Source organism: Hemiscyllium ocellatum, chromosome 19 (assembly GCF_020745735.1).
Source record: "Hemiscyllium ocellatum isolate sHemOce1 chromosome 19, sHemOce1.pat.X.cur, whole genome shotgun sequence".
In the NCBI taxonomy this organism is placed as follows: Eukaryota; Metazoa; Chordata; class Chondrichthyes; order Orectolobiformes; family Hemiscylliidae; genus Hemiscyllium; species Hemiscyllium ocellatum.
In genome coordinates, this window is record NC_083419.1 from 52984137 (window position 1) to 53010979 (window position 26843).

Consider the following 26843-nt stretch of genomic DNA (forward strand, 5'->3'; position numbering starts at 1 on the left):
TGTGGACTTGTTGGGCCAAATGGCCTATTTCCACACTGTAGGGATTTTACGGTTGAATATGAATAACACTGTGATAACAGGCAAACATAATAAAGTCCTTAGTAAACACAATCTCCTTCTTTCTTTCCTTGCTTTTTGGAAAGCTTAGCTATCTGAGAACATGTCATCTCGCTGCATGGCACACAATCAAACTAACACTTGAGTGAAGGTTGGATTTCCAGATCTGCCTCTTTATATTGAAGGAGAATGAGGAAGCAGTGCTGGACTAATAAAATTGATTACAAACCAAAGACAAAAATAGATTTAAAGTGAAAAAGGCAGCTCATTGGACAAGTATAGCCCTGAAAAAGGGTTGCATAAATCTAAGAGCCATTTTGCATTTTAGAAATAGTAACAAAGTTCCTCACCTTTCGTCCTTGCTGAACTTTGGTAACACATCAGCTTTGACAGTGAGCTGGCAGGACGTTTCTAGTAACAGGGCCCATGCTGATAAGCGAATAATATTTTGTATAGCACACAGAGCAAAACACAAATTGCTCATGCAACTGTGGTGATAAATAGAGAGATGACAACCAGAAAGTGTCAGGAAAAACATTTGTTTTCACGCGCAGAGCTTCCTCTGAGCTCCTCACAGTTAATACCAGCCAACGCAACAGCTACTCTGATAGCAGAAGCTTTCCATACTGGTTGCATTGAAAGGTAATCTAGTTTTCACTCTTCTTTCAGTGCTGCAAACCTGAGTGGATCAGCAAATCAAACTGCTGCTCAAACCTTTGCACCCTTTTGCTGCTCCATGGCTTCCTGCATTAGATTTCTAGAGTGGGAACATTTCTCTTAATTAGTCACAGCTAATTAGTGTTCTGGCATAGAAAAGGAGGCAGAAATGTCAGAGGTACAAGGCTACATCTTCTTAATCCTTTGACAATAATTTAGCCCCCTGGGAGGAGCTCAAGCTGTGGTAAGTAGTAACTGACAATAAGGCAAAATTAGGTGGGCAGCAGACCATTAGAAAGGAAGAATGAGAAGCACTATCAGCTCCTGCTGAGCACCAACAGGAGACTAACTACACTGACAGATGAGGTGCCTGTTTAAGTCTGCTGTGTTAATTAGCTGAATTCTACTTTCTCTGCTACATATGGGCAGTTGCAACATGTGGAGTTGTATGTTTTCCTCTTTTTTTCTGATTCATGCCAAATAATAGCTCTGAACCAAAGACATTCTCAGATTTCACAAATTAACCTCCTCTTTGGATTTTCCAATTTGATCTAAAATCCTTTCACCAGGATATGAATTTCTACGAACTGCGTTGAATTGAATTGAAATAATTTCTGCCTGTAGAATGGTTATTGTGGTGTACAGGAGAAAGATCTGACAAAAAAATTAAAAATGGAGATGATTAATCAATTGCAAAATTATAAATGTAGCTTTGAACTAATTACAAACACTATTGCATCAGGTGCAGTAAGCCCCTAAATGGGAATTGTTGCTTTAAAGACACTGTAGTACAGATTTTCAACAGCAGTTCACCTAACACTACAGAACAATTCCCTATTTCATGATCTCTCTATTTTCCTTTAAGATGCTTCTTAAAACATACCTTTTTGTCCAAGCTTTTGCTTAACTGTTAAGGTGTATCCTTCTTTGGCTCATTATCAATTTTTGTCTCATTACAACCCTGTGATACACTTGGAATGCTTTATTACAATATAGATGCTATGTAAATACAAGTTGTTGTTAAATCTGTGACAACACTAACTGGGGAATACAAGCAGAAGAGTGAACTGACTGTGCACAGCACACCAAAGAGTACAATCAACAATCCTGCTGTTCCATTCATCGGCGCAGCAATCCTTCTGTTTTCAGCATGTGACACTTGTCTAATTATAAAATCATCAAGGCAAACAAACATATTTCCTTCCATAGTATAGGCCATTTAGAACAATATACAATCCAACTTAATAAGCTTCAGATGTTTTGGGGAAGCACTGAGTGTATAAAATACAGACTGAAATCCCAATTAAAGAAATCTCACTGCGATCAGTCATAATAGACTGTTGAAGCAGGCAACATATAATGGTTACAGCTGGCATCAAAGAGCATCTCTGCAATTGGATGCATCTACAGTATTAACCAAAAATAGAATAGCATTAATAAAAATAATAGACATTGAGGGGTGATTAATCGGCTTTAATCTTTATTGGTTCGAGATTAGTTCTTGCAGATTCGGATATCACCTGGATCCTTACACTGAATTATTGTTGGAAACATCTTTTAAGTATTGGTTTAAGTTTAGTTCCTTACATTCATTAGAGGTGATGTGGTTAACAGTGAAAGTACTGGCCACTCAGTATTGGAGTAACTTTTCATGTACAAGCATGGACATCGAACCTTGGAAATGTCTAAAATCATGTCTGCCTTTAAAGCCTGAACCTTTCCTTACTTAACATCCACACATTTCCCAAGTGCAGAATAAATGAAACAAATAGCATATTCATTAGCATTTCACAGCCAAATATAAATTTTTTGGAGTGCAATTATTCTTAAGGAAGTAAATGCAGCAAATAATTCTCTCAAGTCAAAGTCCCATAAACAGTGAATGAAAGAATAACTGGATGATCTATTTTGATGGTGTTGACTAGGGAATGAATGTTGATCAGCACACCTGGAACACTTTCTTGGCTACTTTCCTTTTGACAGAGCCAGAATAAATATATGGTAGCTTGTTGAACACATCATCCATATTATTGAATTGTGACAATGAGGTCTACTAGATAACAATCAGGAACAACAACAACAATGTTTACTTTAGACATGTAGAGGCCAATAGCTCCAGCCATAGCTACCTCATCAGTAATCTATTAGCTCAGCACTGGTGAGAGATTGAACCTGGTCCTGTATCATCCAAAGTTTGGTCAACAGGTTGGGTAGAATACTGAGGATCACTAAAGATGAAGCACGGGGTGCTGGGAGATCAGTGTCTGGTACGGGGCAATTCTGTTTTAGACTTGTCTTTCAAAATTGGAGTTAATAAGGGTTCATTATAATGAACTCAAATAAACATCAATCATCCATTCTCTTGGAAAACATTCTTCACTTTGAAAATGACTTCAGAGTTATCAAGATCTTAAGGAACAAACACAAGAGACTGCTACCGTAACTCAACAGATTTGGCAGCATCAGTGGAGAGAGTAACAAATAATGTTTCGAGATCTGGTATGACTCTTCAGTTCTTAACATGTTATATCAGACTTAAAATATAAACTGTTTCTCTTTCCACAGATGCTGCCAAATCTACTGAATTTTTCCAGTATTCTCCCTGTTTCAGATTCTCAGCATTCACAGCATTTTGCCTTTATTTGAAGATTATAGGGACAGTGAACTAAAGAGTACACCATAAAACTAAGTCGAAGCAGTTGAGATCAATCTCATTAAATTTTAAAGACAGGATTGAATTGTTTGGTCAGAAACCGACCTCTTGGCCATTGCAAATTTCTTTGCCCATCAATGTCACTTGACAGCATTCAAGATTTGCAGCATCACAATTTCCTGTGTTCTAGTCATGAATTAATTACCCAGTACCTATGTAATACTCTAACACCTTGCAGTAAAGGATTATAATAAATAATTGACATCAAAAATAGTGATTGACATCAAAAATAGTGTACTCTCAATGTGGTTTTGGCTTTCCCTCTTGGATTGGATTTGGTCAACGAGGATACATAGATTTAACCAACCTGATTAGATGTGTTATAACACACCTCTGCAGCAGGTGGGACTTGAATCAGGACTCCTGACCCAGCAGTAGGGACACTACCATTGTTCACAAGAGCCTGTGTTATCACAGCAATGATGGTGCACTAGGATGGTTTAACTTTTCATTATATTTTAATAATACTCTTATGGAACAAATCATGAAAATATGAAGAAACCAACAGAAAGTTATGTTTAATCAATATACTGAAAATGACTACGCCTTAAAAGGAAATTGTGTGATTAAAAAAAAGCAGCATCTCATCAAGAACTCTTACCTCAATAACAAAAGTGAATCACACATTTCAATGCAAATTATTTTCTAATTGAACTTTTCTTCCAATATAGTGGGTTCTAGAGGAAGGGATTTTAATTAACTATGCTGTGCGAATCATACATTTAATAAATAAATAAATAATAAATAGAGTGACGAGTTGCAGATGGCATTTAATTTGGATTAACGTGATGTATTGCATTTTGGTAATGCAATTAAGGACTGGACTTATACAATGAATGGCAGGGCCCTTGGCAGTGTTGTAACACAGAGAGACCTAGGGGTTTAGGTATATAATGCCTTGAAATTTGGGACACAGGTAAACAGTGTGGTTAAAAAGGCATTTATCACGTTTGCCTTCATTACCCAGACCATTGAGTACAGGAGTTGAGACATCATGTTTCGGCTGTACAGGACGATGGTGAGGCCTCTTCTGGAGTACTGTATGCAGTTCTGGTCGCCCTATCATAAGAAGGATATAATTAAACCGTAGAGGATTCAGAAAAAAAATTACCAGCAAGTTGCCAGGAATGGAGGGTTCGAGCCATAAAAATAGATTTTAAAAACGGTGACCTTTTGCATTGGAGCATAGGAGGTTGAGGGGTGACCTTATTGAGATTTAAAAAATCATGAGGGTATAGATAAGGTGAATGACAAGTCTCTTTTGCTTAGGGTGGGGGAGTTCAAAACCAGGGGACATATTTTTAAAGTGCGAGGAGAGTTACTCGAGAGGCAATTTTTTTTATACAGAGCGTGGTTGGTGTGTGGAATGAATTGCCAGAGAAGGTGGTGGATGTGGGTACAGTTACAATGGTTAAAAGACATTTGGACAAGTTTATGAACAGGAAAGGTTTGAAGGAATATGGGGTCTAGGCACAAGCAAGTGGGACTTGTTTACTTGGGAACATGGTCAGTTAGACTGGGTGGACCAAAGGGTCTGTTTGCATGCTGTATGACTCCATGATTCGATGGGTTGTGATATCTGGTTGGCATGGGCACGTTGGACAGAAGGGTCTGTTTCTGTGCTGTGCATCTCTATGACTCTACGATTAAAATTTTAAAATAGTTGAAAATACACAGCAAGTGAAATTGCCATTGGCAAACATCCCAACTTGAAAATAATTATTGCATCCTTTAATAGAGTTTCCACGTAAATTATATGAAAATTACAAAGCTCATGACTAATTAAAATCCAGACATGAAGATAATTCACCAAACTGTGCAACCAACACAACTTTCAGAAGCATAAATTGACGAGAAACACCACATGAAGGGCTTTAGAAAGAAACCATTACCTCAAATAGCCTCAAGTACATCATTGAACTTATATCATCCATCCTTTTCTAAAGGTGGAAGAAGGAAAACAATGATTATGGCATGAAAAAGAAATAGCATTGACTTTGTTCACTGGAGCAATGAAGGAATACATACTGGCAGAGCAACCATACTCTGTCCAAAGCAAGAGGATGCGACTGTATATAAAGCGGATTTAAAAAAAATAATGCAACCCTTAATACATTCAAATTTGTAGTACATTGATGGTTTAGCTTATGCTTACGTTAGATACAATGGGCAGTCATGACCTTTCATTCCGGCAACAAATATCATCACTAATTTCAACCGACACATAAGTCTATTCATTTTACACAAGTTAATGAAAATGGCTCATAAGATGACCTATGCCAATTCAGATTCTATTTATTACTTTGGCATGTTTATCTATTCATCTTTCTGACCCTATCACACATCAGGTGACATGGCCAGGCACACCTCTTAGAATCTTGGTTTACTTTGTACATCTGTCCCATCAGGCAGAAGTAATGTGACATTAATCAAGTCCAGGTATAAGAATCCTGCACAGAGTCATAACAAGCCATAATCTGCTGAATTCCAGTTTGGAGTGTCACTCAATGAAGTATTTAACTAAGTATTTGAATGGCATCATTGCCTCTGTGTCAGAAGTTACAGGGGTTGAGTTTTATTCTTTGGGTCAGCAGCAAAAGTCTAGAGGGCTTTAAATTCAGGGAGATACCAGCCGTGTTCCACAGGATCAGTATAGGGCCCACTTTTGTTTGTCATTTAGGTAAATAATTTGGATTGGAATATAGAAGACGTGGTTTGAGGATGACACCAACATTGGTGGTATAGTGGACAGTAAAGAAGGCTATCTAAGATTACGAAAGAAATTTTGATCAATTAGGTCAATGCGATGAAGAATGGGAGGTGGAGTTCAATTTGGATAGATGCGATGAACTGCACTTTGATAAAACAAACAAGAGCAGGAATTATATCATTAAAAATAAGGCCTTGGGTAGTGTTATAGAACAGAGAAACCTAGGGGTTCAAGTACATAACTCTTTGAAGTTTGTGCCATATATAGATTGGGTGGTTAAGAAGGCATGTGGAATTCTTGCCTTCATTGCTCAGTCCTTTGAGGAATTGGGATGTTATGTCGAGATTGCACAGGATGTAGGTGGTGTCTCTTCTTGAGTGCTATATCCAGTTCTGGTTGCCCTGTTACAGGAAGGATATTATTAAGCTGGAGAGGGTTCAGAAGAGATTTACTAGGATGTGACCAGGTTTTGGTTATGGGGAGAAGCTGGATAGGTTTGGACTTTTTTCACTGGAATGTAGAAGGCCAAGGGGTGACCTTTTAGAGGTTTATAAAATCGTGATGGGTATAGATAAGGTGAATGGCAGATGTCTTTTCCCGAGGGTGGAAGATTTCGAGACTAGGGGGCATATTTTTTGAGGTGAGAGGACAACAATTTTAAAAGGACATGGGGGCAATTTTTTTTTACACTGATAGTGGTTCGTGTGTGCAATGAACTTCTAGAGGAAGTCATAGATGCAGGCACAGTTACAATGTTTAAAATACATTGAGATAAGTACATGAATAAGAAATGTTTGGAGGGATGTGGGCCAAGCGCAGACAGGTGGGACTAGTTTGGTTTAGGATTATGGTCGGCATGGACTATTGGACTCAAGGGTCGGTTTCCATAAAAAAACCCAGAAGTTTCTGGAAAAGCTCAGCATGTCTGACAGCATCAGTGCAGAGAAATCAGAGTTAACGTTTTGGATCTGGTAACCCCTGAGGAAGGGCCACCGGACTCTAATTTCTCTTCACAGATGTATACAACAGGTAATAGCTTAAAAGGAGCATGCAAATCTTTCTCCTTTTTTTTTAGATTAGATTAGATTTTTCTGAAAGAACAACATGAAGAGTAATGAACAAATAATATGCACAATGTTATACCATGAAAACTGGCAAACATTTGATCATAAGAGATTAATCAAAGGCAAAAACAATGGCTATTATCATACTGACTCTGGGCCTTGTTCACATCAGAAACCCTTTGCAAGAAATCACAATGTTTTTGGACCATTTTCCTTTTTTTATTAATATTGATGAATAGTGAATTGTAATAATGTTGAAATATAGAGTATAGTTTAGAGACAGGACAAAGTTTTCTTTAACCTTTTCTGATTCATTTTGTGGATGTACCCACTAGAGAAGGTGCAAAACTTGACCTACTCTTGGGAAATAAGGCACAGCAGGTGACTGAGGTGTCAGTGGGGAAGCACTTTGGGGCCAGCGACCATAATTCTATTAGATTGAAAATAGTGATGGAAAAGGATAGACCAGATCTAAAAGTTGAAGTTCTAAACTGGAGAAAGGCCAATTTTGATGGTATTAAGCAAGAACTTTCAAAAGCTGATTTGGGATCAGATGTTTGCAGGTAAAGGGACGGCTGGAAAATCGGAAGCCTTCAGAAATGTGATAACGAGAATCCAGAGAAAGTATATTCCTGTTAAGGTGAGAGGAAAGGCTGGTAGGCATAGGGAATGCTGAATGATTAAAGAAATTGAGGGTTTGGTTAAGAAAGAGAAGGAAGCATATGTCAGATATAGACAGGATAGATCGAGTGAATCCTTAGAAGAGTATAAAGGCAGTAGGAGTATACTTAAGAGGGAAATCAGGAGGGCAAAAAGGGGACATGAGATAGCTTTGGCAAATAGAATTAAGGAGAATCCAAAGGGGTTTTACAAATACATTAAGTACAAAAGGGTAACGAGGGAGAGAATAGGGCCCCTCAAAGATCAGCAAGGTGGCCTTTGTGTGGAGCCACAGAAAATGGGGAAGATACTAAATGAGTATTTTGCATCAGTATTTACTGTGGAAAAGGATATGGAAGATAGAGAATGTAGGGAAATAGATGGTAACACCATTCAAAATGTCCATATTACACGAGAAGGAAGTGCTGGCTGTCTTGAAACGCATACAAGTGGACAAATCCCCAGGACCTGATCAGGTGTACCTGAGAACTCTGTGGGAAGCTAGGGAGGTGATTGCTGGGCCTCTTGCTGAGATATTTATATCATCGATAGTCACAGGTGAGGTGCTGGAAGTCTGGAGGTTGGCTAACATGGTGCCACTGTTTAAGAAGGGTGGTAAGGACAAGCCTGGGAACTATTGACTAGTGAGCCTGATGTCGGTGGTGGGCAAGTTGTTGGAGGGAATCCTGAGGGATAGGATGTACATGTATTTGAAAAAGTAAGGACTGATTAAGGATTGTCAACATGGCTTTGTGCATGGGAAATCATGTCTCACAAATTTGATTGAGCTTTTTTGAAGAAGTAACAAAGAGGATTGATGAGGGCAGAGTGGTAGATGTGGATCTATATGGACTTCAGTAAGGTGTTCGAAAAGTTTCCCCATGGGAGACTGGTTAGCAAGGTTAGATTTCATGGAATACAGGGAGAACTAGCCATTTGAATACAGAACTGACTAAAAGGTAGAAGACAGAGGGTAGTTGTGGAGGGCTGTTTTTCAGACTGTAGGCCTGTGTCCAGTGGAGTGCCACAAGGATCGGGGCTGAGTCCTCTACTTTTTGTCATTTACATAAATGATTTGGATGCGAGCATAAGAGGTACAGTTAGTAAGTTTGCAGATGACACCAAATTGGAGGTGTAGTGGACAGTGAAGAAGATTACCTTAGATTACAATAGGATCTTGACCAGATGAGCCAAAGGGCTGAGAAGTGGCAGATGGAGTTCAATTCAGATAAACGCGAGGTGCTGCATTTTGGGAAAGCAAATCTTAGCAGGGCTTATACACTTAATGGTGAGGTCCTAGGGAGTGTTGTTGAACAAAGAGACCTTGGAGTGTAGGTTCATAGCTCCTTGAAAGTGGAATTGCAGGTAGATAGGATAGTAAAGAAGGCGTTTGGTATACTTTCTTTTCTTGGCCAGAGTATTGAGTACAGGAGTTGGGAAGTCATGTTGCGGCTGTACAGGACACTGGTTAGGCCTCTGTTGGGATATTGTGTGCAATTCTGGTCTCCTTCCTATTGGAAAGATGTTGTGAAACTTGAAAGGGTTCAGAAAAGATTTACAAGATTGTTGCCAGGGTTGGAGGACTTGAGGGAAAGGTTGAACTTGGGGCTGTTTTCCCTGAAGCGTTGGAGGCTGAGGGGTGACCTTATAGAGGTTTACAAAATTATGACGGGCATGGTTAGGATAAATAGACAAAGTATTTTCCCTGGGGTCAGGGAGTCCAGAACTAGAGGTTTAGGGTGAGAGGGGAAAGATATAAAAGAGACTTAAGGGGCAACTTTTTCATATAGAGGGTGGTACGTGCATGGAATGAGCTGCCAGAGGAAGTGGTGGAGGCTGGTACAATTGCAACATTTAAAAGGCATCTGGATGGATATATGAATAGGAAGGGTTTGGAGGGACATGGCTGGGTGCTGGCAGGTGAGACTAGATTGCGTTGGGATATCTGGTCAGCATTGACGGGTTGGAACGAAGGGTCTGTTTCCATGCTGTACATCTCTATGCCTCTATGAAGCAATAAAACTGCACAAACCTAAATGAGGCAGCACTTCATTCATATTTTCCAGGAGCTAGTTATTTTAGATAAAGATTTCCAATTCATAATGATTTATAATTAGCCCTTCTGCCCTCTGAAACCTGGTTAAGACTGTCCAGACTCATATTGTTCAGGGCACAGCAATCAACAGAAATCACAGACTTTCATCTCATTAGCCTGGATTAGGTTGAAGCCTAGGTCAAAGGAATCATATTTAGAACTAAAAAAAATACCAAATTGAAAGGGCAAAGATAGACTAGAAAGAGCTTATTCGGTGTTTTTGAACTTAAATTGGATAATCTGAAGGGAACAAAAGGCCCAATATCTGGATTTGGCTTCAGGTGAAGTCTGAAATTAAAATTTGAGATGAACAGATCACGATTGTACTTGCAGTAAATTTATTGGTCCACTCCACCTCTGAAACTGGCAACTGAACCTTTCTTGTACTTTTCATAAACAACTAGGTCTGTATTTTTATACTCCTGAACTTCAATGCACTGCATCATCACATCTAAAGGGCTCCCATGGCGCCTTTTCAAGACAAACCTCATTCACCGGATGTGGGCATCATTGGCCAAGCCAATACCTTTTGCTCACCCTGGAGAAGCTGGTGAAGAGCTGCCTAAGATTATATTACTTGACAACGTTATAAGATTGTAGGAAATAACATCTTATATCAAGCATCGAATCTTGTCTTCAGTGCGAAATTAGTTTTTTTCAATCTTCTTCTGTAGCTCAGACCAATACTGAATAGATTAACAAACCAAGCCCCGGTTTATAATCAATGGGAAAACATGCAGTAAGTCTAACTGAACAGCTTGATGAATGGGGGTGGAGTGGGGGTGGTAATTAAGTTTATGTTAACAAAATAACATGCTATTATTTTATGCTGTACTACTTCTAAAAAGAGACAATTAGTTTCTGAAATATTACAATAATGGACAAGTTTGTGATGCCACTTGCAATGATGTAATAGTGCAGATATGGAAGACACAAACTGGAATTCAATCATTCTTCATCCTCACTTTGTTATGATTCTGAGAATACATATTAATTATAGATTCTCACTATGTCCTGTTTTCTGACTGTGTGCTAATCCATGGATCTATTGGTATGCAATCCATCCTCTAGTCCTTAGTCACAGAGAACAGCTGATTTCTGAACAAGTGCAACTCGGTAAAGGCACAACCAAATAGAATGTACAAGGTTTTAGCACTACAGTTGTTGGAATGTTTTTTGGTGCCCACAGATTTTGCTATATTCACCACACTCTGTCACTTCTTGACGTTATGTGCATGAATAAAGTTGGCTGAAGACCGGCATCTGCGATCATGCATGAATACAAATATATTAACAGTTTAATTTGGAAACACTGTGGCAATCAAAAGGTCTTCAGAATGACTTAGTTTCAGAATTGGTTTTTCAAATTTGCAACAAAACCAGAAACTAATTAAAAGAGAAAAAGTAACATGACAGCTGAAGACATAACAACAAAGTAGGGAGAAAGATCACGATCACATTGCAACACACGTATGAAGAAATGAAAGACTCACTCACTGGTGAAAGCTATTTATATGCTAATATGGTTTATGGATTGATGAATGTGTAAATCACATTGAGGGAAATGGTGAACTGCCTAATGTGCTCAATTTGTTTTAGTTATGGTCTTTATGTAGCCTATAAAGAAGCTTTATGATTATAGGATTGTTCAATGTGTATAGGAAGAGTTTTGGGGATTTCTCCATTATTATCATGAATTAAGTTGTAAGCTATTAATGATGATTAAAGGTTTTCCCACCTTATTGGTTGGAATAGATTGTATCTATTGTGTTCACTTTGTGTTGCCATTAAAACATTAATACTCACTTCTTTGGAGCAAATCAAAAACTAGCCTTTGCAACAGGTAGTCCCATAGATAAATTTAAAATAAATGAAATTACTGACCTACTGAGTACTGACAACCATTTCATGATCTGGCTTCTGCACCAGAAAACAAGATGGAAACTGGAGCTCACTTCCTGATCTTTAGGGTAGGCAACTGCGGCTCTACCGACTTCTGCAGGTTTCACCAAATGTTCCTCTTCATTAGTCACCGCAATAATTAGGAAAGGGTCAAACTATTAGCTAGCCATTTAGTTTTTTTTAACACTATTGCTCACAGACTTTGCCCTGCTTCAGTTCTGTCACTTTTATATTTAACAAACAAAAGAGTCCAAAGGAACAGTTCACAACTATGTTCAAGAGATTAAGTTTTCATCCCTGGAGACTCCAGGGCAGTTCTGGATGTTTGATAACACTATAGTCTGAGAAGGCTGCGCTACAGACCTGAACACGAGCTGTGGAATCTTCAGGCTGCAACTGGAGAATGGCAAATGGAAACATGAAGGTAGAAACCTTGTAAGACACGTAAAAGAGTGCCTGACCTTGCCTTTATGGGTTTTATTAATCATTGTACTAATTCTCCTCTCAACTATTCTTCATTACAGCCAATGGAGTCCTGGACAAAGCTGATTAGCAGATCCTTGAGACATCACCTACGTCTGGGTGCATCTGGATTGTAAAGATACAAAATTGACAGGAAACCCTGGACTTCTGTATCTAATTAATGACAATTGAATATCATTTACCATTTAATTCTGTCCTTGGAGGAAACTCTGAAAAGCAGCGGACAGTATCAAGTTGATGGAGGCTCAAAGTAATGAATGAATCTTAGCATCTAAACCCTTGCACTTCAACCCTTTCTGAAATAGGTATTTTCCAGAGAAAAAATTGTCCTGTGATATTTATCCAATACTTGGGCTTGATATACATATAATGCTCATTCATTACTCATTCTTTCTACAACTGGACCTGAGTTTGCCTTGTGTCTGCTCATTTGCTCCTCTGGTGCCCTCCTATTTAGTCTGTCTAGCTGCCTTCTATTCACTGGAGATGTTTAATAGTTCACTGATGTGCAAGATTATACCAATAAAATGTTTATTACATGTTCTCAACCCCTCTCTCCAGCTGTGCAGAATGAACCTAAGCATCAACATAGCACTATTCCCAGAAAAAAAAACATAGACATATGTTGAGATTATTAGAAGCTGATTAGACACCCACAGACTGCTATGAATAAATCACAGAAATGGCTCAGGGTCACATTAATGGCTTTGTTGTTGCATTTCTAAAATGGGGTATTGAAAGTAACAATGTTGGTTTTAAGGTGCATACAGTTCACAGTAGTGGAACATTACTTACCATTTGATCCACAAGCATGCCTCAGGAAATCAAAGGGTTAATTGATATCATAATCAATGTTTATCAATGACTGGCCACAGTGCCCGGCTGTGACTGGCACTTCAAACGTGGCAATCAACTTTGGAATGCGCAAGTCAATGAGTTTGTTGCCCAATCTTTACCTGTTTCTGAGCTGCTTAAATCAAATATTGAAAAATAGAGCTGTGAGAAGAACTTTGTAAAATCAGCACAAAATATTGAATTCTCGTTTGTCTCACTTTCTAATGCAGTTGTGCTCAGAGTGTGCGTCAACGTTTTGTGTTTTTACCCCTCAGCTTTGCACAGTTGTAGCGAGCAGAGTGTCAGGCTGCTTCCAAAGCACGTTTGGTGCTTCCGCTGTTCATATTGCAGAAGAACTACTTGTGTGTGCCAGCCTTATGCTTATGTTACCAAAACCAGCTTCCTTTTTTCAATGGCACAATCCTAGATTCACAAAAATCTTGGTTATGATCCTGCCATAGCTGACAGCACAGGAGGTATCTGGTCCATTATGTTAGCCGTGGCTCTTTGCTAGAAGAATCCAACCATGTTCCTATTCTACGCAGCCCTGACTCATCTGCTGCTTCAAATATTTATTCATCTTTTTGATCAAAAGTGTCAATCTCTATTTCAAGTTATTTCTGTGGAAAAGAATTCCATGCTTCAACAACATTCTTCAATAAAGACACTTTTTCTATTTGATGACTCTCATATCCGACTCCTTGGTCAGAGGAACTAGATTTTCCCTATTAAACCAATTTTCTTTATTAAAGTTTATAAAGCTCCTTAGAATTTATTCCAGTGGATATAGCTCTAATGCCCACATCCTAGTCTAAATCTTCTATCTAAACCACAAATAAAAGGGGACTTACCACTGAAGTACATTACTGTCAACTCTTCTTGAATTTGACCAACACTGCCACAGTCTTGCCTTCTGCTTCTAGGTCAGAATGTTGGGTGTTCAAGAGTCACTCTAACTACTATAGACTGACACTGCTGCCCCGTAGTGAGAGAGTGCAGCAGTGTCGCAGAAGCCATTATTCATACGAGACATTAATCTAAGATCTCATCAGCCCACTGTTGCGGACATAAATGTTTCCATGGCACTATTCAAAGAAAACAGGAATTCTTCCAGTGCCTTGGTCAGATTCCTGATGAAGGGTCCTGCCCGAAATGATGATTCTCCTGCTCCCTGGATGTTGCCTGACCTGTTGTGCTTTTCCAGCACCACACTTTATCGACTTTGACTCTCCAGCATCTGCAGTCCTAGTACTTTGGATGCTGCCTGAACTGCTGTGCTCTTCCAGCACCACGAATCCAGAATCTGGTTTCCAGCATCTGCAGTCATTGTTTTTACCTTATACCTCAACTAACAAACGAATTTGGCCTTTCAGTCTAAAAAAAATTAGAACAGGGTACTATAGAACAAGGTAGAACCAATGGGAGTACAAAGAGTCCTGAGAGTCTGGGTCTCATCAATATTTTATGAAGCTGTACAGAAAATAACCAAATGGCTACTGGAATGCTGATCTTTATATCCAAAGCGTCAGTGTACAATGAGGAAGAAGCAATGCTTCAGATATGCAAAATCCTGGCGAACAATTCTGGGTACCAAACCTCAGGGAGAATATAATGGCCTTGTAGGAAATACAGCTAGTTTTTAAAGAATGATATCAAAACTCCAAAGATTAGGTTATGAGGAGAGATTGTGCAAGCTACAATTGTACTCTCTAGGATTTAGGAAGTTAAGGCTAAGATTTGCTAACAGTTTTCAAGATACTAAAAGAGACAGATTAAGTAGACAGTAAAACTATTTGCACTGGTTGGGCAACCCAGGACTTGAAGGAACACTGTAAAAATTAGAGTCAGTACTTTCATGGACTGAAATAGGAAACAGTTAAACACATTAAGGCTGGTAGAAAGTTTGGAATTTTCTTAAGTGCCAATTGAAGTTAGATCAATTAATTATTAAATATTTAGATTGATGGATTTTTGTTAACCAAAAATATTAAAATAACATTGGGAGAAAGGTGGATCTATGGAGCTAGTCCACATATCAGTCATGATCTGAGTAAAGGCACAGTGGTTAGCACTGCTGCCTCACAGTACCAGAGACCTGAGTTCAATTCCCGCCTCAGGTGACTGATTGTGTGAAGTTTGCATGTTCTCCCCGTGTCTGCGTGGGTGTGCTCCGCTTTCGTCCCACAGTCCAAAGATGTGCGGGTCAGGTGAATTGACCATGCTAAATTGCCCGTAGTGTTGGGGTATGGGTGGGTGGCGGGTTGGTGTGGACTTGTAGGGCCGAAGGGCTAATCTAAACTGCAGAATAGGCTCAAATGGCTAAATGACCTCTCTTGCTCCGAATTATTTCAGACCTGATATTTCTTTTGTTGCCATTTTTGGGACTTTGCTCTGCTGATTCTTTTCCTGCGCAAGTACTCTCAAAACTGGCAGCCTTTGAACTGAGCCCATGCTGGATTTCAGAACTTTCAGCAATGAAATCTCAAAATGCCTTAATCCAGTTAACAGGAACACATATAAACCAAATTATGCAATACCCAGATCGTCATTGTAACTAAGGCGCTGGACAACTAAAGCATTGTGCTTTGCAGATGTGAGTTCAAATCTCACTCTCGTTGCTGTTTCTGTAAATGCTCATGCCAGCACACCAACTGTACGTTTGGCCCACTTGTGCTGCAATGGTAGCATCCCTACTCCTGGGCCAGAAGACCTGGGTTCAAGTCTCATCTGTCCCAGAGGTGTGTAATAACATCTTTGAGCAAGTTGATTAGAAAAATTACGTTAAATTAAGGAAAAAATTAAAAGACTAAAAACCAAATTATATGATTGCAAAGCATTTTCAGTTAATGCTAATATAAATTCATTTCTTCATGCAGTGAATTTATTACTCTTTCATGATTCTTTTACTTCTTTTAAATTTAGGCAACCTGTTTAAAATGAAAAAAAAATCAATACATATGTCCAACATTTAGTTAACTCTCATTTCTGGGCAACGGTTTTGAGATTCTGTCTGTATTAAAACAGTGACCAAACTTCAAAAATACTTTTCTGGTTGTAAAATAATTTGGAACATCATGTGGTTCTGATAGGTGCTGTAAAGTTTATTTTTTTAACCTATGTATCACCAACTTTCTACTTATACTGCTATATTTCACCTTACGCCATATTTATGATCTTCTGATTATCTTTCTGTATGACACCTTATTGAATGTCTTCTGAGAAAATGCATACGTCCCACAAACCAAGATACTGCTGGCATTTATTTAATCAGATATTCTTCTGTAAATAATATTTTTAAACAAAATATTAATTTCACTAAACAACTCTATACTAGCTGTCCTGGAATAGGTCACACATTTCTAAATGCTCCTTTTCTCTGCAAGATGGGTTTGTAAATGTATCTGCAACTCAAGATAAACCAACAGGTCTGTAATTAGCTTATCCCACTTTCCTTTCTGGAAAGAAGTTTTACATTGACAGCTTCCCTGTCCTCTGACACAAGTTGCATATTTAACATTGCAACTATAATTCCGAACAGTTTTTTTTATCATTCGCTTAAGATACATGTTATGAATAGAAGGGAGCTAGTTTTAGTGATATAAAGGTATGTAGCTCCTGCACCTAAGTATCTCATCCACAATTCAAACTGTGGAAGAACAAACTGATACGTGGAGTTGCAAACCAGAGGTCTCAGGAATTGCCCAGCTTCAGCCAGGCACTAGTCCGACCACTTTCTGATGAAGGGCTTTTGCCTGAAACATCGGTTTCCCTGCTCCTCGGATGCTGCCTGACCGGCTGTGCTTTTCCAGCACCGTACTATTGACTCTAAACTTCAGCATCTGCAGTACTCACTTTTGACCAGTCCCTATGACATAGCTAAGATTAGTCACTCAGCAAGGCAGCTGACCATTATTGTTATTAGGAGTTAAATTCTGAACATGCTATTTTCTTTTGAATCAATTGTCAGCTTGATAAGTTAGCATTATCACACCTTGAAGACACAAACATATTTAATCAGATCATTTGATAAATAAGCACATTTCTCACTTCAACAAGCTGTCTAACAAACGATATAAGGTGAGATGAAGCTTCTAAACGGATAACAGTGTAAAGTGGATAAAACAGCTTTTGACGGAAGTAATGTGCTTAACGGTTTTTGTCATTCATGATTAGGAAACACCAATTCTATTCTACTATTCTTGAAATGTTCAGCCAGTCTGCCTCTTGAGGATTTAGCACTTAACAAATTGCAACACAAGACAAAAATAAAACACTGGAGAGATGAAGCATATGCTGACATGATTCAGTAGAAGTACCAAACCCAGGCTGGAGTTGCTAATGCAGGTTTGGTGTCTTGTGAAGTGCCAGCTGGATGAATACTAATTATTCTACCCCTGCAGGGCATCACCACTTCAGAAAAAACATCGTCTTCGCACAAATTAGCAACGGGTCCGTCTGAAACAGCTGACAATATTTCCGTTACAACTGCCTAGTTCAGCCTTAAAAAAACTTGGCACGAGAGATAAGTTTCACTTTGGTCACCCATATTCTAACAGACAGAAATGTCAACAAGACTTATCTGGTTCAAGACTGCTACAGAACCTTGCACACAGTACAGCCAGCATGTTGAAGTGATGGCTGCGAATTACTGTTATCAAAATATTTGCAATGACACACATATTTAAATAAATTGCCATAATAAATGGGGAGAAGCTTTCATGAAAGAACATACCTATTAAAGAAAAGACAGACAAATGGAGCTATTAGTCTAATGGATTCAATGTTGCACTTGAAGCAATTATTTAAACACATATCATTTAACCTGTACTATAAGCCTTATGGAAAAGAGAAGGTATCAGTCATCAAAGGATATATTTGTCACAGTTGAAGTGCCACAATTGGGGCAATTATTTAATCTTTACAGCATATCAGGATATTATATGCCAACTGGTCAGCTTCTTAGAAAAGGTCCACTTACATTGTCCAACCAACAGGCTTAATCTCAAACTCTGAAGACTGTTCCTTGACAGTGTCAAACAGCTTGTTCCACCAGTTACCATTACCTTTGAGTGAGATTCTAATTTGTTCACAACTGCAGACAGTTGTGGAGTTCATTACAATTAATCTTGTGTAAGGACAAAAAGGTTTTTTTTGCCTCAGCTATTATCTCCCATGCTCTCCTGAGAGACACTGGCACCTTCCTGGTCTCTTCTGAATTATCAGCTATTACGAATGAACCTTGGCAGCGAATGCCACTAGGCTGTTTGATTATAGAGCGAATCATGGCTGATCTCTACCCTGCCCTCACCTATAACTTTAACCAGCTTGGCCAGTACGGTCCCAGCTGCTCACTGGATAAACTTACTGGACTATCAGGAAGGGTTGGTGTGGGACACTCATTGCAGTTAGAGAGTGGAGACACTCGTATCATTTTCCTGCGATTGATTTAAATTGAGATGTAAGAGATTAAGGAATGCGTTAATCTACAGCCCCACGATATTCCTCGAAAGCAACTACCTGAATTTCTCATTATGGCCAGTGAATTCCACAAGTGAATATCTGAGCCACTAAGTTTGGGAAGCAGGAAGGCTCGATTCTCAGGCTGAGTTAAATTAAACCCAATTTGAGCAAAGATTGGTGTGCTCGCATTGGCTTCAGCAGCTCGATGGTAAGTAGGGGAAAATACATTAGGCTTCCTGCTGCTGATGCCTGATTACTTAATGGCTTTGCATTGCATATGTTCCATTAATTCTCAAAATGAAGAGGAAAGCCAACACACAAAAGATTAATCAAATTTGCAGAATCTAAGATGGCTGATGAAACTGATTTCTGGTCAACATACAGTGATGTTCAGTGTAATATTGGTGTGGGGTTGTCAGCTGAGGACAACATTTGGACTCTCGTGCTCTCTGTGCTGACTTAACTACATGAGAGTTATATGAACAATGATCCTTTGGGTGAAATGTTTGAGAATAACGGTATAGGTTATAGGTAAGGAGCTGATGGCTTCTGAAAAGTAGATGAAAACAGTAATCAGCACAAATAAACCTAAGAACATTATCTGGAAATGTTAGGATAAAATTCAGGGGTGTCTGTTTCCATATTGAGAGAATTATTAATTGAGGTTAGTGTATTTGATTCTTACTCTTCCTCATTTCCAGGTTATCAACTCTAACTAGAAAATCATGTTGAAAATTTACCATATTTGTTTGACCAACAATTACAATAGATGGAAATGTATTCGAAGAAGATTAAAAGCAACATTCTGAAGATAATAAAATCACGCAAAGAGAGATATAATTTTCAATGGTTTGGTACATAATAAACAAAACAATGACAAATTCTCATTCTCTTAGTATGGTCTCCTGCATATACCATGATGAGAGTGCTGCAAGTTGCTCCTTAGTTTAGATAAAGCTATGCAATCTGATATCCCTTTGAATGTACGCTGGAATGCTTATGACCTTGTATGTGCATGTCCACATTCACTCAGATCTGATTTGACTGGTCAGTGTTGAGATAAACCTTAGCCTTAATGACATTTACAAAACCCAACAGCAAGCACAGCTTCCATTCTCAACCAGCTAGCTTGGAATGCTAAATAAATATTCCCTAGGGGACCATTACTAACAAGTATGTTGAAATGAAGTGATGCATTCTGAGGCAAAGCACCAACTCAAAAGGCTGCCTCATGTCATCCTGGTTTATAACATCAGTGACATTGAAAGGAGCACGGGAGAGGATTATTATTGCACTTCTGGATCTTTCTAATGGGAACGATGGCTGAGATATTTCGCAATTCTCTTCAATTGTGGTCTGAAAAATTCAGAATTATCTTTGCTAAAAGGCTCCTTATGGCGAATAAAGTAATAAATAAATAAATACATGGATCCAAGGAACAAATGTCTTGATATTTTGATTTTTTTTAGATCTTGCAGTAGTTACCACCTTAACAGGAATAACCTTCTATAGCACCTGGCAGAATTACTGAAAAACTCTATAAACGTGGCACAAAACCCACTTCACTTTTGCTCTTTGAGGCTTAGGAAAGATCAGTAAGTGATTTCTAAAGTCATCTGTATTTCTAAAACCATCACACTTCAGAACTAATGAGAGATAATTGTACTTGCATTTATAGACGGACATCATCTAGGTCTACAACTCAGAGAATAGCATGATAGAAATTAATTACTTCTTTCAAGATAGCCAATTTCAGCAAACATGCAATTTCAAAAAGGCACGCTGGATATGAGCTTATGAAAAATTGTCTTCAGCTGCCACTAAGGCGAAAAGATATACAAGAACTTCTGACAGTTTCATATTTTTTCAGACAATGAAAACCTGTTGAATGTAAGTATAATATCTAAAAATATTATGCAGTCTACCAGATAACATTGCTTTAGTCATTACATTTTTAAAACTTGTGTGTGGAGATTTCCATTAAAGATCGTTTAAATGAAGATTAAGAGTTGTATAATTGGCTACTGATTCATTATTATCTGGATTATAGTATTGCACAAAGTTAAAACGACCCCCTCAGTATTTTGAGAAATTGCATTCCTTCACTTCTAGAATTTTTATTGGGTTTAAATAGTGCAAAGTCATAAATGTGTTCAGGCCAGAGGCAAATTAACCTTATTTTTTAAAGCCAAGATCTATAAACGTGCTAAATAAAAGTATATATTGCAATTGAAAATACTAGAAGCTAGCAAATAACTTACAAAACCTTATGTTTGCCAAAACAAATCATGAAATATTTGTTTTACAGTTTAAGATGGCCAAATGTTAATGTTGGGAAGAAATCCACTTGGAGAAATAACATAGGTCAGTGAAAAAAACATCAGAAAGTAGACAATGGCATAGTGAGATGAAATGATGTGCTGTTCAAACAGTCTGTATTTAAGCCATTCTCCATGATAAATTCAGCCTACATGTAGCAAGATTGTGAAGCTAGTCAATAAATAATCTCAGCTGCATAAACCCAATCCAATTGTAAGTGTGGGATGATTCTCTTAAAATGGGTTCAATGGGGCTTTCTCTGAAAGTGCAGATCTAATGAAGCTTTTGACAATCTCGAATTAAAGATCTTGGATTCCTTCAGAGCTGGTAATTTGTCTGAGAAATATTAGAAAATGGACCCTCCTGGCAGGTGCCCTCACCATATCTGATATTTACTTTGAATTTGGTCAAAAATCACACAACACCAGATTATAGTCCAATGGGTTTATATGAAAACACTAGCTTCCAGACTGCTGTTCCTTCATCGGGTGCTGGTGAGTGTGGAAGACCTTAGACCCAGAATTTATATAGAAACGATCAAAGGGTCATGCAAACAAATTGAACATACCTCAGATGGCTCTTAAATCTTTAATCAGTCAGAAGGGAGGTGCAGGTCTTGATTAATATGCAAATCTCAGAATTTCTTTTGACACTTCCGGTCAGACAATGTATGTTAGGCATGAGATCTTGTTTAGAGTCTGTCTGTGTCTTAACCTGGATTCAGACTGGTTCTTTTTCCAAAGTAGGAGTTCATTAAATGCCACATTGACTGAATGTGTGCACACAATGTGTAGACTCCAGGTTAAGACACAGACAGACTCTAAACAAGACCTCACATCTAAAATACACTGTCTGACTGGAAGTGTCACCTCCTTTATATTGAAAACATCTTAAGTTATCTCAGGGCAGTGACTTGAAAGAAATTCTGGGATTTACATATTAATCATTCAAAACCTGCACCTCCATTCTGACTGATTAAAGATTTAAGAGCCATCTTAGATGTGTTCAATTCATTCGCATGAGTTGTATGATCCTTTGACTTTTTCCTTATACATTCTGTGTCTAAGGTCTTCCTCTCTCATGAGCACCTGATGAAGGAGCCGCGCTCCAAAAGCTAGTGTTTTCACATGTACCTGTTGGACTATAACCTCGTGTCATATGATTTTTGACCTTGTCCAACCTTGTCCACCACCAGCATCTCCACATCATACTTTGAATTTATAATTCAGTGCATAAGACCTTTAAGTCAGGTATCTATCAACACATGTCTCAAAATGTAATATATATGCAATATAATATCTAAGTCTCATCTCTTTCATGACTTTGGGAGTGATGCTGAATAAGATTTGAGTGCTGGTTTAAAACAGGAATATATTTCTTGCTGGTTTTCTAGACAGAGGTCAATAGAAGCAGTTGGATGCTCTAACAGGTAAAATGACAAAGTTGGGGTGTTCTTCAATTAAATCTATCCAGTGACTTTGTGATATATTTCATGTGGTTGACACTGAGACCGAACTACATATAGATGTTAATTGATGAAAGTGCTTTCTCTCTTTAACAAGGGAAATAGAAAAATTGCCCCCATAATATTGAACTACAAAACTGAAAGGGGAATCCATGTAACCCCCCTTAACAACAAAATCCATTAGACTAACATGCCAATGTGAGACTTGCCAATATTAATGTGAAAGGAATGAGGATGAGAAAAGATGATACAAAGGAGATAACGTACTCATTTAGGACCACTGATTAGGATGAATTATTGTAAGACATTGTACAACAAGCTAGTTCCTTCACTTGGTATACTACAGGGTTATTTCTGTATGAGTGAAATATCAGTTTAGGCATCCACATTACATATATAACAAGCTGGAAATAGTACAGTGATGCAATCTCTTGTGAGAGGTAAGCTCACAAGTTTGCTCCTAATACTCACTATGTGCAGAGAAACACCATGAAAAATAATACAAAAATTAATAAATACATTAACTCATGTAACACAGTCTCAGTTCTGGAGAACATCCCCACATATATAACTGAGAGTGGCAGATGGGATCAGGTTGGAAATCAATGTCAACATTTAACACCATGCAGGACAGCGGGTCTCCAAATGCTACTTATCCCTCTCAAGAAACTATTTATGGCATTATTTTCTCAGCATGCCTTGCAAGGGTAGATACTTACATCAAACATATTTTCTATATACATTTCCTCATTGACCTTGTCCCGAAGTATGTCCTGGTTCTGCCTTACAAATGTGATGTAGGTGTCTGCTAGGTCCATTCCAGGTTGCTAGAATGAAATAGATGAAAAAAAAGTCTCATTAATGTGATTTGTCTTGTTAGATCTGCACTTGTGTTCCTTATTCCCTGATGTTTTGATTTAATTTTATTTATTATTGTTACATGTACTGAGATACAGTGAAAAGTATTGTTTTGCATGCTATACAGGCATATCATACAATTCCTAAGTACATCAGAGAAATAGAACAGAATGCAGAATATAGAGGTTTGTAAAACCATGAGGGGCATAGATAGGGTAAATAGACAAAGTCTTTTCCCTGGGGTGGGGGAGTCCAGAACTAGAGGACATAGGTTTAGGGTGAGAGAGGAAAGATATAAAATGGACCTAAGGGGCAACTTTTTCTTGTAGAGGGTGATGCGCGTATGGAATGAGCTGCCAGAGGAAGTGATAGAGGCTGGTACAATTGCAGCATTTAAGAGGCATTTGGATGGGTATATGAATAGGTATGGTTTGGAGGGATATGGGCCAAGTGCTGGAAAATGGGGCTATATTAGATTAGGCTATCTGCCCAGCATGGACAAGTTGGACTGAAGGGTCTATTTCTGTCCTGTACATCTCTATGACTCTACGTTTCACATAATGCATTTGGTGAAAACTAAAGAATGGCTACCAATGGCAAGGGAATATGATTGAATGGTGACTTTAGGCACCAAACATGTGGAGGTCTGAAGAGCAGACCTCATGAATGCTGATCAGAAATTTTGAAAGGAAGATGTAATCACAAACTTTTAGGGCTGACTGTCCAATTGGTTACAGCCAATATGGCATGATACATAAAAGGAGTGCTAGCAGGCTTAAAAGTCTGCTCTTGTAAAAACTGTGAATGTTGGAGTTCTGAAACAAATAAAAATAGAAATTGTTGGAAAAGCTCAGCAGGTCTGGCAGCTTCTGTGGAAAGAAAATAGAGTTAATGTTTCAAGTCCAGTGAGCCTTCTTCAGAACAGGTAACATTAATTCTGTTTGCTTTCCATAGATACTGTCCAAAGTGTGCTGCTGCAAAAGCACAGCAGATCAAGCAGCATCCGAGGAGCAGGAGAATCGATGTTTCAGGCATAAGCCCTTCATCAGGAATCTCATGATTCATTCCTGATGAGGGGCTTTTGCCTGAACCATTGATTATCTCGCCCCTCAGAAGTTGTCTGACATGCTGTGCTTTTCCAGCATCACACTCTCGACTCTGATCTCCAGCATCTGCAGTCCTCACTTTCCCTCTCCATAGATACTGCAAGACAAATAAAAACAGAAATTGCTCCCAGACCTGCTGGGCTTTTCCAACAATTTCTGTTTTTATTTGCTTCAGAACTCCAACATTCACAGTGTTCAGAAAAATTAGCCTTAAAATTTTAACTGTATTTAAGTGATGCCTTTTTTCTTGTCTCACAAAATATTTGTATTTATAACATAGAAAACTACAGACACTGAAAAGAATAAGAAACATTTCTAGATATTGGAAAATGTTGCCAGCCATTTAGCATTCACGGTAAACATTTGGAAACGAAACAGAAAGCTTACATTCATACATAGCATATTTGTTTCCCCCTTGGGATGTCCCCAAGTGCTTCAAAGCCAACAAGCTGTATTTTTGTATGCAGTTTAAACACAATCATCTCTGCTGCAGTATATGGGTACTGCTTCAAACTAGAAGTATTGGATCATAATTAGATCCATTTATACAGTGCCAGTGACCTGAGTTCCATTCCACCCTTGGGGGACTGTCTGCGTGGAGTATGCACATTCTCCTCGTGTCTGTGTGGATTTCTGCCGGGTGCTGGGGTTTCCTCCCAGTCCAGAGATGTGCAGGCTTGATGGATTGACCATGCTAAATTGCTCATGGTGTCCAGAGATGTGCAGGCTTGGTGGATTGACCATGTTACATTGCTCATGGTGTCCAGAGATGCGCAGGCTTGGGGGATTGACCATGCTAAATTGCTCATGGTGTCCAGAGATGCGCAGGCTTGGTGGATTGACCATGCTACATTGCTCATGGTGTCCAGAGATGTGCAGGCTTGGTGGATTGACCATGCTAAACTGCTCATGGTGTCCAGAGATGTGCAGGCTTGGTGGATTGACCATGCTAAATTGTTCATGGTGTCCAGAGATGTTCAGGCTTGGTGGATTGACCATGCTAAACTGCTCATGGTGTCCAGAGATGTGCAGGCTTGGTGGATTGACCATGCTAAATTGTTCATGGTGTCCAGAGATGTGCAGGCTTGGTGGATTGACCATGCTAAACTGCTCATGGTGTCCAGAGATGTGCAGACATGGTGGATTAGCCATGAGGAAATGCAGGGTTAAGGGATAAGTTAAGGGGAGGTGGGTCTGAATGGGATGCTCTTCACAGGGTCAGTGTAAACTCAATGGGCCAAATGGCCTGCTTCCACACTGTAAGGATTCTATGTTTCTAACTGTGCATACAGAGGGAGTCTGTGCATTATTGACAGTGAAACCCAACAATTCCTAATGGATGATACAACAAATGAGTTGCAAAGTAGTGCTGCCACTCATGATTACCTTGATAACATCTATGATGGTGGGAGGAGTGGACTGAACATCCTTTCTCCAATAAACACTGAGGAGGGGTCACTTTTATTGAATTGCATGACAGATAAGTGACAAGAGATAAACCCTCAGCATTACCTATGTACACAGCCTGAAGCAAATCTCATGGTCTCTGCAAACTTTGGTAGGAGGGGCAGCGGTGTGCACAATTAAAGCAGTTATGTTGGAATAATAACCCTCATAGCTTTCATTATGTTCAGCCTGCAGGAGTAGTAAATTCACACCAGCAACAGGCTCAGATTGAACTGACACTTCACAAGCCAACTAACCAAGAAATCAAAAGCAAAGCCATGAAGGAATGACATATTCAAAACAAATGGCAGTGAGTTCACTGGGATGAATGCAAGAACTTGCAGAAATGGGGAGGTAGGGATCAGAGAAGCAGAGTGAGAGCAAGTGAAGAAAAAAACACATAGGATAATAAGCCCCTAGGTTTTCACCCCCAGGAATAGTCTGTGATGAAAATGGTGGATGTGTATGAAAATTATCTGTTTTATTGCCCATTTTAACCCTAACCACTCAAAAACCAGGATTTTCAAATTTTTAAAGTGGGCTGAAGTTTGACACTTTTACCATCATTTGCTAAATTTCATCCCAAATTGATTGACAGACTTGCTGTGTCTTTTTTAAAGTAAATTTAAGACAGCGCTCTCCTTACTGCTCATCCACCTGTCACAGACAAGGAGACATATGGGCATTTCACACCTTGAGAATACATTTTGTCATGCAGTCTGCAGTCTTGAGACAGTAACTAATTATTACTAGAACATACACAACTTGGATGGATTCACAGCAGCAGCTGCTGACATTTACCAATTAGAATTACAGTTCTTTAAAACAATTTATTCTATATTGTAACTAGCACAGAGTAATTATTTATAATGAATGGCTATATGATACATCCCTTATTAGTGCACATCTTGAAAAACTGTCAAGTTCTCTAGTTTGTCAGCAGGTACCGAGATACTAAGAAAGGAAGCAAACAATTCTTTCATTATTAACACCATTAAACTCCATAGCTCAGCT

At 38.8% G+C, this 26843-nt stretch overlaps 1 protein-coding gene across 4 annotated transcripts in view; it reads right to left on the bottom strand.

Moving 5' to 3' along the window:
• cadps2 (Ca++-dependent secretion activator 2) overlaps nt 1-26843 on the bottom strand; it is a 727075-nt gene that overhangs the window by 16226 nt on the left and 684006 nt on the right. For all 4 annotated transcript variants that reach the window (XM_060839929.1, XM_060839928.1, XM_060839926.1 and 1 more), the window contains one exon: nt 23139-23246. In XM_060839929.1, coding sequence (XP_060695912.1) covers nt 23139-23246 — 108 coding nt within the window. The remainder of the gene's footprint in view (nt 1-23138; nt 23247-26843) is intronic.